Raw genomic sequence first — 15,219 nt, forward strand, 5'->3', positions numbered from 1 at the left:
TTTTACTGTTGCATTTTATTGTGCTGGATTGTTTGTGTTTTTGCTGCACCAAAAATTGCCCCGCGGGGACAATAAAGATTTCTTGACTTGCAGTAGTCAGACTTCTAAAGCGTCTCTTCGTCCACAGAACATTGACTTCCCGTTGCCGTGTCCGCTGGAGGTCTTTGAGATGTTGGTGGTCCCGGAGCAGACCTACCCTCTGATCTGTGTGGCGGTCAGTAAAGGAACCGAGCTCAACCAGGTGGTCCGGTTCGGCACCGTCAACCCCAACTCTACCTCCTCCTGGTTCACAGAAGCAGGTGAGAACAGCCCGAGTGGTTCTGTTCTGTGAAACCAGCATCATTTAAATGCTTCTGGAGCCAAACTAACCCTCTGCTTCCGTCCTGCTCCCTGCAGACACGCCACAGACATGCGTGATCCACGTCACTCAGCTAGAGAGGGACACCATCCTCGTCTGCCTCGACAGTGAGTCACTCGTATATGTTTGCATGTTTGTGACTGTTTTTAATCAGAGTGCAGAAGTTTTTGCAGCAGCTTCGGTTTCACTCAGCTGCTCGTCTTTGCTCTCTTCCTGCAGGGTGTATAAAGATCGTGAACCTCCAGGGCCGGTTGAAATCCAGCAGAAAGCTGTCGGCTGAGCTCACCTTCAACTTCCAGATTGAATCCATAGGTAAAGGAGAAACACTTTAACAGCATGTTCCATCACAGAATACTACTGAGGAACCAGAATCGAGGAATGAGGGGAAACTGAATTAACATTTCAGTGATTGTGCACCAGCTGATCTGTAATCCATAAACAAGTGGTCATCTTTATTGTTTTTGTTTGTTTTTTTTTGCAGTTTGCCTCCAAGACAGCGTCCTGGCCTTCTGGAGACACGGCATGCAGGGACGGAGTTTCAAGACCAACGAGGTGAGATGGATAGCGAGTGTATCTGTGTGAATGTTTGGAAGAAGAAAATGTACCTGTAGACATCATGACAATCTTTCACTATAATAGGAGTTCAGTGAATTTGTGGGTTGTAGCTGCCTTTGCCTTTGAGTTGTGGACATATAGAAGAATGCTGAAAATATCCTGGACAGATAAAATCACAAATAAAGAAGTCTTAAACAACATAAAAAATAAGAGCACACATTAAGACTCAGAAAACTCAGGTACTTTGGTCATCTCATAAGAAAAAATAACATATCAATAATATTATTAGAGGGACAAATAGATGGAAGAAGGCAAAGAGGACAACCAAGAGCAATGTGGACAGACAATATAAAGGAGTGGACAGAAATGCAGTACAGTGAGGCAGTAAGAACAGCTGAAGATAGAAGTATGTGGAGAACTACCATATCCTCCAACCCTGCAAAGGAAAGAACATGAAGAAGAGAAGAAGCTGCTCAAACTTACTACTCAGATCAGATTTTTGTTAGATTTCACACTGACTGAAAACACAGAGACAGCATTTTAGCAGCATATATTTAGTTTAAAGACACTCGGAATCCATTTCAGTCTGCTGTGAGAAGCGTCTCTGTTTTCCAGCAGAACATTGCATCATTTTGATCTCTGAATCCTCCACAAACATCTCATCTCCTGTGATTTTTTTTCCAGCTGTAAACCGGCTCAGTCGGTCCGTTTTTACTTCTGATTCGGACACAAGTTGTACAAATTGTATACCAGAAAAAAAGTGACACGCATTCTGCAGCTGTAGTTTTATCTCAGAGCAGATTCTCTGGTGTAACGTTAAGGCGTGAACTCTCAACAGTCTCTCCAGCGGTTCATGTCGCCATGGCGATGATGGCAACAGGGAAATAAACCTCATGAAAAGCGCCTGGAGGCTGAGAATCATCTGCAGCTGTAAACTCACTGTTACTGATGGAAAGGAAGTTTATTTCACATTTGAAAACGTTCCACTTGATCAAATTTTGTCTTCGTAACACGCAGTTTTGTTTGGACTGAGTTGTTGTTCGACTCAGAAGCAGAATGAGGTTGATGAAGGTTGTGTAGATATTTCAGATCTGAATATTTACTGAGGGGAAAAGTCAACAGTTCTACCACAGATATATCTAAAATTATGACACTATCACAACCTGATAAACAAATATCTGACATGCTAATTCACATGTAAGTCTTACTGTCTGACTGTGAAGTTGTGTTCAGACTTTTAACTTTATCTCTGCATTAAAACCATATTTGAATTAAATAAATCCAATAGAACAGAATAGAGACACTTTATTGATCACCAAGAGGAAATTCTGTTGTTGCAGTATCAAGTAGAAATGATAAAATGACCAAAAGCACTGTAGGAAAATGTCCTGCCCTCGCACTTTGCTAGGCAGGCAGATAACCATCACCTCAGAAAAAAACCACACCATTGTTCCTTTTGTCGCCTATTTATTTGCTGGATGCATGGCATGGATTTTTGATGAAAAAGTGAATGGTAAAACTGTAAACAAGAAACAGAATATTGTGTATAAGCTTATATGTAAAGAATAAATCATAATGTCTCCTGACTACTATACACAGCAGAGTACATCTAAAAAAGGCTAACAGGCTAACGCTAGCGAACGGCTAATTAGCGTCTATGCTAACGTCTCGTAAAACATATTATTTTGGATAAATTACTGGTATGAAACAACTTATACAACTCCTAGCAGTTAGTACTAAGCTTACGCTTGCAGAACATATCATTCCAGTAACTTACAGGCCGTGCTGGCTTAAAACACAGTGCGGCAGGTACAAAAGAAGCTTAGCCGTTGTCTGTTGCCGTTAGACAGGAAGTGGTCGGCAGCATCACTTCCGGTGTCACACCAAAATAAACCGGACAGTGTGAAACCATCACAACACAACAAATAAAGTCCCTATGAACAAATTTTAACACACAAAAAGAAATATAAATGGAGCCAGAACAGAAAACATCACTTCACCTTTTTTCTAAAATATGTTGAATGGAATAAGATCAAATCCATGCAAGTAACGAAAGCCAGAAAGATTGATTTATTCATTTGCGCAACATTACAGACTGTTTTTTAGTGTTTGGCCACATGATGAGCTTCCACACCTGTGAATCTGTTCCTCCAAAAAAATGGAAGTTGTTTGTGTCTCATGGGAACATTAAAGCTCAAAGTTGATTTTCTTCTCTGTCCACTGGAAGCTTCTTTTTCTTATAAGGCAGATTTTTCTCCTGACTTTTACCAAAACACTTCCTAAACGGGGAATAGTGTGGCTTCTCTCAATAATATCGCAAGATCTTAAACTTCTACTAAGCACCCTGAGATGATTTATGCTCTGATTTGGCATTGTATAACAAAAAAAATTTAAGTGAACACATCTCCACCAACACAGGTTCTTGCATTTTTAAATCCATGACTCTGCCTGGTAAAAAAAATAAATAAATAAAAAAATTCGAAGAAGAAATGCAAAAGAGACGAGATGCACACAGTACAGTGAGGAGGTTATGAGATCAAATATAATAAATATGAGATCACACATGAGCAGCATTATAAAAAATAATGGTGTGCGTTTGTTGTTCTTCATTTGTGTTGGGACAAACTTGAAAGAGTTGCAGTTAAAAATGTGTAGAAGTGATTCATTAACATCCGTGTTTAAGGTTGTTGTTCTCTCAGATTTCCTGTTTTCTTTAAGTAAACTCTCACTTTTTGCTGGAGCTTTCCTCATCTCACTGTAACCTGAGGATAAATGTAAAAATGCCTCAATTTAAGTTTCTCATTTTAGCCTCAGCGTGCAGCAGCTGTTCCTGACTAAATCTGTGGATGTTTTCTGAGGTGGAAGTTTCATAAAAACAGTCTTTAAAGCCCCACCTGGCTGCATAAACAAGTGATCTTTTATTCACTCGTTTCTGCTGCTTTTAAGGTCAAGCCATGAATATTTTACTGCACCTTCCTGCATTTTCACCTTTCCTGCTTTTCTCTCTCTGATTTTTCAGATCACTCAGGAGATCTCTGACAGCACACGCATCTTTAGACTACTGGGATCAGACAGGTGAGAAAGGACAGCAAACATCCTCTGTTCTCACTTCATCACACACAAACACACATGCAGGTCTCTGTTAACACCCTCTCTGATGTCTCACCACCGAAGACGAGCCGACTCTAGAGATCCAGACACTGAGGACAGAGGCCTCAATCTGCCCAGGTACCCTCACCGCTCACCGGCCTCAGACGGCCACAAACTCTGCCTCTTTCTGTCGGGGTCTGGAGGTCTGCTTCATGTCAGAGGTTATCAGCAGGAGGGTTTAGACCAAGGGGGAGAGAGACAGAGGGGATTTTAAGATTTTAAATCATCAGAATATAGACACTAAAATCATCTCTCTGGTTATTAATTTGATATCAATCAGTCAATCAATTAATCAGTGCCGTGCCGTTCAGCGAAGCCGATCATTTCTCTCCATCTAATCCGATCTTTTGCTTCCTGTGACTGTCGATCATTCCATGTTTAGCCGTCTGTCATCTTCATTCTCCGTCTGCCTCGTCCTCTCTTCACAATAACTTTTCCATTTGTGACGACATCTTCCAGGGTCTCTTTCTTTATCATGGGTTCAAAAAAATGTTGCTCATCTTTTTATAATTTCATCTTAGTTCAGGTTCCGGACCAGTAAAACCACAGCATAATAATCTATAAATAACCACAACTCCTAATATTTCCTCTGTTTTAGAGCATAAAAGTACGTTCTGAAAATGTTCAGTTAAGGAATTTTTTTTTTTGCAAAACATCATGAAAAACTTGAAGTTTCTGAAGAAAAATTAGTTCAGTTTCATCAACATTCATCCTCTGTTTATTATTTCCACATCACAACTCCCAGATCACAGAGAGTCTACAAAGGAACACAACATTTAGTCACCTGGAACTGAACCAGAGAGGATTTACTTTGTAATCAAAATGATAAAAGTCAGAAAAAAAGCCAAAAAACTGTAAAAACAAGACAAAATGTTACAAAAATTAGACAAACGACAAGAAACAAAACAGACAAAATTAGACAAAAAAGTTACAAAGCGACAAAAAATTGGATACAAACGAGACAAAAATTACAAAAAAAGAAACAAAATGAGAAAAAATGAGACAAATGACAAAAATCTGACCCAGAAAAAGACAAAAAAAACATCAAAAGCAAGAGAAAATATTATAAAAATGAGACACAAAATAACAATCCAGTATTCTACTTTCTGATCCAAACAACTTGTCATGGTCTGGAAATGATTTTAAATTTATAGTTTTACTAATTTACAATCTGCAGTTAATGTCTTCTCTGGAGTTTTTCCACTTTGAGGGCCGGATTGGACCCTCTGGAGGACCACTTTTGGACCACGGGCCTCATGTTGGACCCTCTGGAGGACCGCTTTTGGACCACGGGCCTCATGTTGGACATCCGTGCCTGATTGTTTTTTTTTTTTGTTCAGTCGGTTTTAATTTGTCTTCAGTAATTTTAAAACATCTTCAATTTGACATTTTAAATAGCAAAGAAAATGCAAAAATAAGACTCATTGGAGCTGTCGGATGTTTCAGAAATCTATCGAGATGATTTTAGCATCTATCTTTTCTCTATCAAGAGTCTCTTTTAAATAAAAATGTGTGAATGTGTTTGGGTCCATTTAAAGGAGCGTTAACGGCTTTATGAGGGCAAGCAGAGTAAACTTTGTCTCTCCGCTGCGTTTCTTCCAAATAACCGGCTTTTTGCAGCCGTGGACCGTCTCCTGTGTGGGTTTCTGACTAAATCCTGGGCCTTGATTCTTCATTTTACCCGACGCTGTGTCATTTTTGTCCAAAACCTAATGCTACGCTGGGAATTTCAGGGTGAAACGGCTGCATTTAGGTGCTCCTGGAGGCTAATCTGGACGTTGTTTTTGTGTTTGTTGCAGGGTGGTGGTGCTGGAGAGCCGGCCGACGGACAACCCCACAGCCCACAGCAACCTCTACATCCTGGCGGGCCACGAGAACAGCTACTGAGACGCTCATTAACACTTTCCCCCCGTCACTATCGCAGACTGCAGGGGAGAGCTCGTCCCTCCGCTAACCTACCAACCCTTCACCTGTGCGACCGGCAGGCGAGCAGATTTTAGAAAAGCACCGCGGTGTCGTCAGTGAAGCGTGTCGTGTTTAGAGCAGGTTTAAAAGCACCGGTTTGGGTTGAGCTAGACGAGGAATCTCCTCTCTGCACCTTAGAAGACTTTCCTGATTCCCCCCCCGCTGCATTCTGGGAATAAAAGCGCATCCAACACTACTTCTACTACTACTTCTACACATACTACTACTACTACTGCTACTGCTTCTCGTGCTAAAGCTTCACAGAAGACCATCCTGCACACAAAACCTTCTCATTCCCCTCTTTCCTTTATATTTTCTTTCTTTTTTTAAAACCTCCCTCCTTTATTTATTGTGGCATGACGTAACTTTAACAACCGGGATCCCGTTTTATTCATTTTTTTTCATTTTAAAGGATAAAAAAAAGAGACTAAAAAAACAAAAAAAAGCTTCGCCGCTTTCCGCTGGCATCCATCCCCCGCCGCCTCACACCACACACAAGTGCTTAATTGACCTCTATTTAATTGTTGTAAATATAAATGTAGTATTTTTTTGACAGAGACGAACACTAAGCGGGCCGGTCGTTGTAGATAGGGCGTGTGTAAAGTCGCAGATGTAAAACCGCCGAGACGGAAACGTTCAGATTCACCTTCACCGATCATGAGACGAGAAAGCCACGCCCCCCCGCCCGCCGCCTCCTCGGCTTCAGCTATCCTATAATACTCCCGCCGAAGCGTCAGGACCGGGAGGCGCCGCTCGATCGGCCGCCCTGCATGCATCCGATGCCGCCGCGGCTTCCTGCCTGTTCACACCATAGCAACCGTCGTCGGGGCAACGTTCAGAGTTCCATTGGGTTCCATCGTCCCGTTCATGTTTTTAAGAGCTGTTTTAAAATCACGTCTTTATTTGTTCTTTAATGCTTTTTTTTTTAATCGAACCACTGGTGTTAAAAATTTTGCACAAAGAAAAAAAAATGTATTTCATAAACAAATGTGATGTCATTATAATATATGACCGTGTGTGTGTGTGTGTGTGTGTGTGTGTGTGTGTATGTTCATAGACACAGAATATGCACATACGAGTGCATCACGTTCAGATCCGGCCTTTAATGAGTGACGGCTGCTTAAAAAAGAACATCAAAAGCTGGATTTACTCAGAAATAAACATTTTAAGCCATAGTTTTAAGCATTAACGTCCAAAAAAGCAACATTCAAACACAAAGAGCTCTAATAAAATCCCTTTTTAGTCCAAGATAAACCTCTAAAGACCTCTAAGAAGTGTGTTAAAGCTTCACCTGTACAGTTTTTGTAAACAACAAGGATCCCTTGTTGCTCTATGATTGCTTAGATGTAACTCTACACACTTGTTTCTTTTTAGATTTTGCATCTCGAGCACACTGTACTCAACGCTGTGCTACGGCAGCTTGTAATATTAGAACAGGGAAGTCAGACTCATCCAGCCCAGTTTGGTCTCCAGTGACCAGTAAAATTATAACATAATAACCTAGAAATATCCACAACTCCACATATTTCATTTGATTTAGTGCAAAAAAACGTACATTCTGACACATTTAAAGACTTCAAATCAAATCAAATCAAACTTTATTTGTATAGCACCTTTCATCCATTAAAATGTAACACAAAGACTTATTACAAAACATCCTAAACAACTTGAAATTTGTTAAAAATAAGTTCAGTTTCATCCACATTCAGCCCCAGTTTATCATTTCCACATTACAACTTCCAGATCAGTGTCTACAAAGGAACACAACATTTAGTCACCTGGAACTGAACCATGGAGGATTTACTTTAAAAAAAAGACGGCAAAACAACAGAACATTCCAAAAATGAGACACAAATGACAAAAGTGAGCAACAAAATGACAAAAAATGAGACAAACCACACGAAACAAAACAAAAAGGGACAACAAATTTGGCAGAAAAAGTTACAAAAATGGACAAACAAGGCAAAAAAGACAAAATATAACAAAAATGATCCCCAAAGCAATGAATAAAGCAAAAGACAGAAGCGAGACAAAAGGGAGACAAAACGGCAAAAACGAGAAACAAAACAACAGAAATGAAACAAATGATAAAAAATCAGACAAAAACAAACAAAAAAAGCCCGCGGGCCTCATGTTGGACACCCCTGCTTTAGAGTGACTCGGCTGTACATGTTTTAATGTTTTAGAAAACCTGAACGTTGACAGGATTCTGGTTCTGTCGGCTTGTTTTGTATCATCGCTGCACAGCTGTGGCTTTTTCAACCTGTAGCATCCATTTACAGGTTAAAAAGCTCAGTTTTCACCAGAATAAGTCTTTAAAACAGTAATAAAGGTGATTTTAATGATTAAAAATTAACTGTAATTCACTTGGAATTACAAAAACCTATTCTGTTTGAGAAAGGGAAAAAGCACTGTTAGCTTTTAAAACATATTTAAAGTGAAACACTGAGCTAAAAGCAGCTAATATCTGTAGCTACCCAGGAAAAGTCTCATTATCCTGTTTATTTTATGACTTTAGTCCAGAATCCACCCTGGAAGCGTCGCCCAGTTTGTGCTTTTCATCAGATTTTCATTTCAGTGTGAGTCCGAGCCTTTTATGTATTTATTCCCGTAACGTTTTTAAAATCCAGTTTAAAGCTTCATCCGTCGCCGCTGTGACTCCTTAAAGGCCGGCGTCTGCACCGGAGATCACACTACATGCATGTAGATGTGCACTGCGTGGCGTGTAGCAGCGTGAGTGGCAGTACACTAGCAGTCCTTACAAGCTGTGACACTCGAGGTTTCTTCTGTTTAACACTAGTTTAGATGAACCTAACTGAGGGGAAAAATCTGTAGAATCTTCAGAGCTCAAACTCGATTTCGACGACTTTAGTTTCTCACGTTTTCTCCACACATGTACAGCTGGAAACTCAACCTGAACACTGAAGATATATTATGTAGAGACACTTTGGGAGTGGTGTCGTCTCTAAATTTAATCACAAATGCAGTCTTTTTCTGTTTTAAGAGCCAAAAAACCTGCTTCTGCTGCCATCTTGTGAGTAATTTTAAGATCCCCCTCCCCCCCCATTTTTGCAAACAACTAGAATCTTGTTGATAAAACAGGAAAAAAACAGCAAATCCAGTGTTTTTCTTTTAAATGTTGAATAAACTGAAGATCACAAGCTTCAGCTCCGTATAAAATGTGTCCCTAAATGTCATGGAAGGGCCTCTAAAGGAGAAATTCTGATGTGTTTGAGGCTGAAAATGTAAGAAGACATTTTAACAGCTGTGTGAAGTGGAAGTTCAGAAAATTCAGAAGTTCGCTGTTTTAATTGGATTTATTTGTGGATAAAACTTCAACTTAAACAAATCCAGCTGAATGTCAACAGTTTAAATCATCTCTGAGGGTCTAAATTTCACTTTTTTAAGCAGAAGTGTTGCTTTGTGGCCGATAAAGACTTACTCCACATCTACAGAAGAGATAAATGTCAGATCTGTTTGTTCCATCTTCAAGTCCAGAAATGTGCTCCAGCTGAACACAGTTTTTTTCCTCTTAAATATTTAGAATTCAGTCAAATCTCAGAAAAATCTAATGTCTTTCCCAAATGAGTGATTTAAGCCAGAAAACTCGTGCTTCCTGCCAACGGACCGGTTATGACTTCAGGGCTGCAGCCAAGTTTTATTTACAGTTTTTTAAGCAGAAACTGCTCCATCATTGTCAAAAAGCTTCAGTTTTTTTCATTGATTTCGTGCCACCAGTCCTGCATGACGGAGCTGTTTAACAGTTTGTGTGTTTGGGGAAAAAATAAAAGAAACATTCCTTTAATGTAATGCCAAAATATGTCGTTAAAGCTCCTCATGGCCATATTTAGATGTTCTACCTCGTCGTTTGTCCTAGACGATTAAAAAAACAAACATTTCTGATTCTTAAAACAGCCATCGTCTAAAGTTAAAACATCTTCTCTAAACTCATCACAGTCGACGTGGAAATGAACAAAAGTTACTCATCATGAATACAAAGAAATTTCCGCTAAAAAATATTTTTAGTGGAATGTTCTGTAAAAATATAAACAGTTTATCTTAAATTTTGAGATTTCAAAAACGTCCTTTTCAAGTGGTTCTAACTTCTCCTGCCTGTTTTTGTTTTTCCGTGACTTTAAAACGTTAAAAATGTGCACGTCTGGGATCGTTTTAGCATAGTAGAAAGCTTATGTGGGATCTGTTTGGTAAACTTCTGCCATCGTAGACGCAGAATAAATCTGTAATTATGAAAGCAGGCGCCGACACGGCTTTCCTATTTGCTGAAATGTTCACGTCTGATTTTGAAACTTGGATTAAATCACATGTGGAATAAATCACCAGATGTGTTAAAGTTATGAATTAGACATCACTAAAGTAAACTAAATTGGCATTAAGATGATTTTCCTGTCGCTAACGCCGTCTCAAAGCAGATTAAATTCCGTTCCTGTGAGTTTATTCCAGCGTCGGTTTGATCCAGGTCTCCTCCTAGCCTTCAGACTCTGTTAAGTCACCTCTGTACTGTCGCTTTTTACATCACCTTTGTCTTTTGTTTTCATGATGCGACGCAAACATTATGAAATGTATATAGTGTAAAATAAAAATGGGTTTGTTTTACATACTGTATAATTGCCTATATTTTGTTTCAGAAGTGTAACAGATTTATGAGATGACAGGTTAACACAATAAAAAGAAGGAGCTCAAGCTTTCAGTGTCTGGTGGTCGTTTATCCTGGAAATTATTCATTTAGTTCAGCTGTGATGCATTGAGGTGCTCCGTTAATGTCAGGAGAAACACCTGCACTGGAAAAAAAAAAAATGCCCCTCTCAAAACAAGACAAAAAAACTAATTTCAAGGAACATTTACCCTGAAATAAGTGAAAAAAAAATCTGCCAATAGAACATGTGAAAATCGCTTGGTATGATTTCTTGAAATAAGATATATGTAGAATATTGAGATCTTAAAATTTGCTGGAAAACTGATCTGATTGGCCACCCCGTGTGAAACACCCCTCCCCCCCTCAAAAAAAAGTAAATAAATTTTCGTTGGAAATTTTACATTGCTGATACTCTGATTTCCGACGCTCCTGAACGCAACTTCATTAAAGTGTGATACTAAAGGTTTGTGGTGCTAAAAATCTCAAAGTAAAGATCTCAAGTTGAACATCTGGATGGAGGCTGATAAAAGTTGACCTTCCTTCATTTCTCTGGAGCGACTCCATGGATTTTAGGGATGCTGGTTAAAGACCTGCTCTTCTAGTCGTCTTCCTTCTAGTCGCTGTAAAAAGTCACTCCATCCTCGTCGACTTCAACACCTCTTCATGACAACTTGTTCTGCCTCTGACCTGGTGGAAACGCCAAAAACTCGAGAAAACCCGTCGAGACTCGGATTTTCGAAAAACTCGTCGGGCAGGGGAAGGTGTGGGTGGTGGGGGAGTAGAGGGGGGCAGTGGGGGGCAGTGGGGGGTAGAGGGGGGAGGCCGCCACCCACCTCCCCGCCTACTTTCCGCCCTGACTCCACCCATGTCGTCACTTTATTAGGAACAGAAACTACGATGTCAAAGGGACGACGAGTTAAGGGTTTGTCTATGGAGCTGCAGGTTGCTGGTTCAAGATCAGACCCTTCTTGAATTTTCTGAAAAACTTGGACAAAGAAAGAAAATTGCCAGAGGTGGGTCTTGATCCTGCTATCTTCCACTTGGTAGTCTCTCTTCTTATCCCCCTGAGCTACTCACTCAGACACTAATTTTTCTTTTTTTTGCGCATTTATCTTCTATTTTTTGTCGTTTTCAAGTTTTTTTTTCACTCAAGTCTCGTCTCGACCGTTTTTCTCAGGAGGTTGGACTTCAGCCTTTGTGCTGGAGGGTTGAACCCTCAGTTCCAAGACTTTCCAAAGCCTCCACACCTCCCCAGTCCTCAGGACCTGAGTTTTCACACAGTCTGAGGGCTGAAATTTTCTAAGTCCCACAGTCGATCTCTGTTAGATTTAACTTTCAGACAGTCCAAGGACTGATATCTTCTCAGTTCCTGAGTAGTTCTGTGTTAGTTTGAACCTTCAGACAGTCTGAGGACTGAAGTTTTAAAAGTTTCTCAGTACTTCTGTGTTAGTTTGAACTTTGTGGTGAACAGAAGCCTTAAAACTTGTGACCATGAGTCTTGATTTCACATTTAGACCATCCATCTGAGTTCTTCTCAGACCTTCACCTGTGGGTTCTTTAGAAATCCTGAACAAACTTTGATTCTCTTCACTGAACAGTAAAGTTTGTGGAGATCAGAAGGTAACATTAGTTTGATCGATGCCTTCAACTACTAGTAGACTTTATCTGGAAAGCAGTTTTCTGAAATGAGCTCTTAGTAAATCTGTCCACAGTCAAACCAAGAACACAGAAAGAGGAAATGTTTGAAGAAACAACTTGATGTTTTCATTTCAGACTTTTTAAAGGTTTAATAATCTAATTAAATGTTTTGGAATTTTTTAAATGTTTAATATTTTTGTTGATAATTACATGTTTTTTATCTTCTGTTTATCTAATTTAATATTTTGTCTGTTTAATCTAATTTAATTGTATTTCATTTTATATTTTCTTTTTCAATTTTTGTGTTAAATGTTTTTTTCCTTTGATTTAATTGCTTTTTTAATGCAGTTTATTTCTTTAATCTTTTTTTTTGTCAAGAGTTTAACCCCAACCTTAAAAATAAAAAAACAATTAATTCAGAATAAAAACACTTCTGTTGTCACAATCATGAGTTATTCAGTTAATCAGTTTATCAATTCAACTTTATTTGTTTAGCACCTTTCACACAGATGACAAAACTACACAAGCAAAGAGAAAAAACTATGATTAAAACTCAAAAACATTAAAAAAAAAAAAGATTTAACATGGTAATAAAATGTGTTCAGGGGATGGAGGGAGTTTATTGAAGTCTTCTTGGGCTCACACAGTAAATCATTTAAAATAGAAACTGGAAACTGCAGAGCGACAGAAGAACCAACAATATCTCCTGTTTTCTCCTCTTCTGGTGCTTTCAGACCAAAGAACTACAGACTCTTCACAACCTGCTCAAACTCTTGGTACAGGACCTCACCACACGGGTCAACAAGGTTTCCTTCTCATTTCTACTCTGAAGCTCACCTTCTCCTGCTCAAACTGCTGACAAATGTTTGTGCTGCTCTAAAGTCTGGTCTCCAGAACTTCCTAAAAACTCTCAAAGTCTCTTCTGCTGCAGGTTGCTCTGTAGAACTGTTCCAGAAAACCTCACTAAACCACATGGAGGGGCCTCAAGATAGCCGTCCAAATGAAACCGTACAAAAACCAAACTAGCACAACCCAGACGCTAAAGTCTCCTGCAGCCTACCAGAGAAGCTCTTTAAACAGAGAATCAGGACAGGAACTCTTACCTTCTGGACAACCAACGTTGGTTCACAAACAACCAAAAACCTCTAAAGACTCACTGCAGCCAAGATAAAGACACAACTCAGCTGCACCAAATCCACTAATCACTGCACACATTAGCATCATGTGCTAACTGTGGCTAAAGAACCACATTCACCAAGACAACTATCCAGTACTAAGCCCTAAAACACACCAAGAAACACATTAAAGAGGATTTTACTGCTGGAAGCTGCAAGCCAACGCCTAAAGAACAAACTAAAGCAACAGAACCAAACCGGTTCAGTGATGAGAAGCAGAGGAAATGTTTGACTGCAGACATAAAGCAGGAAGACACTGAGCTGCTCAGGTGTTTCTGATGACACCAAGCAGCCACCTGGACAGCCAATAGGAACACAGCTTACTGGAAGTCCAGAGGGCTGGCTTAGTGAAGGACATTTAGTTTGAAGTTGAAGCAAAAAGTTAACAAAGAAAGTTGAAAACCACCTTCTGATCCCTGAAATCTCTGAGTTTTCACACAAAGAACGCCTGAACATGTCAAACTGGTTCCACAGTAGAACCTTCACTGTAAAAACATCATAGTATGGTGTGTTGCTCAGAAAACATTACAACCGGCTGTTTAGGGTCACCGAGGAACAAAAACAGGACAAACGCTGGTTTCCAGGGGGTTGAAAGAGTAAGTTTACAACAACACAACATGTGAGCAGAAAAATCACAGTCTGTCTTTCATTCAGCTGAAAATATTAGTTTTTGCCTTTTTTATTGACCAAACTTTTCAGGAAGTAGATAAAGAATAATTAAAGCTCTCGTGTAGAAGTCCAGCTTCTTTTGGATCCTTGTGGAGAGTTTAGTCTTAGAGTTTGTAAAGCTGTTGAGTTTTTAGAGTCACATGGATTGTTTTGACATTTAATAACCGAGTCCTGAAATAAAATTACAGTTGTGGATTTCTGTCATTTAGTCTGGACTAAACAAATAACAGCAGCATAAATCTCAAACGTCTTCATGAGGAGTCTGGATTGAGGTTTCTCACTTGACAATGATCAAAACATGAAATTTAGGTTGGTTTAAAGGAATATTCCACCTTAAGTCTTTGAATGTAGACCTAAAAGGTTGGTTTCAGGAAGTATTCCACCTACAAGGTCCTCACACATCCACCTTAAAGGAACATTCCACCTTAAATCCCTGGACATGCACCTAAAATGTTGGTTTAACCGAGTAGCTCATCCAAAATCCCCAGCTTCAACAAGTCGCTTTCCAACTGTCCTTAACCATCAAGTCCCATTTCTCCACAGTGTCCACTCATTTTTAAGGTTCCTGGAGGTCTGAGGACGATTCCTGACACAGGAACAGATGACTGACGGTCATCTGGTGGTAGAAAGATGTTTCCTGACCAGCTAGCAGTTTGGTAGAACCATGTTGGGTTTGTTTTTTTCTTGGTGTAATGAACGGCTGCCTTTGTGTCTTCACATAATTCTTTGGTTTTAGGTGTTATGTGAGAGCTGACAACTTCTGAGTTGTGCTACGGCTTGAATGTCAGCAGGAAAGCACTCTTGGGGTTTGGGTGACATGAAATGTCCTCGTATATACCCTGGGAATACACTGGAGCTGAAGCACGTCAGATAGGACATGAAGTATTATGGAATCAGCTGTTTTTTTATCGTGTTCATTGTATTATTCAGGTAATATACCTTTAGGTACCAGGTATCGAAATGAACAAGAAATTGAAGAAAACAAGGGTGGTCTAATAATTTTTTTCCATGACTGTATATGGCTTTTGATCTGAGTCGAGTTAAAACTTTTACTT

General features: G+C 39.6%; 1 protein-coding gene across 8 annotated transcripts in view; it reads left to right on the top strand.

Moving 5' to 3' along the window:
- LOC110954147 (mitogen-activated protein kinase kinase kinase kinase 3) overlaps positions 1–10,729 on the top strand; it is a 68,619-nt gene extending 57,890 nt beyond the window's left edge. For all 8 annotated transcript variants that reach the window (XM_051959832.1, XM_051959834.1, XM_051959835.1 and 5 more), the window contains 6 exons: positions 128–299; positions 397–465; positions 578–670; positions 840–910; positions 3,933–3,988; positions 5,863–10,729. In XM_051959832.1, the coding sequence (XP_051815792.1) occupies positions 128–299; positions 397–465; positions 578–670; positions 840–910; positions 3,933–3,988; positions 5,863–5,950 (549 nt within the window). In that variant the 3' untranslated portion in view covers positions 5,951–10,729. The remainder of the gene's footprint in view (positions 1–127; positions 300–396; positions 466–577; positions 671–839; positions 911–3,932; positions 3,989–5,862) is intronic.
- Positions 10,730–15,219: the final 4,490 nt, after the last annotated feature.

The sequence above is a fragment of the Acanthochromis polyacanthus genome, chromosome 15, assembly GCF_021347895.1.
Source record: "Acanthochromis polyacanthus isolate Apoly-LR-REF ecotype Palm Island chromosome 15, KAUST_Apoly_ChrSc, whole genome shotgun sequence".
NCBI classification, from domain to species: domain Eukaryota; kingdom Metazoa; phylum Chordata; class Actinopteri; family Pomacentridae; genus Acanthochromis; species Acanthochromis polyacanthus.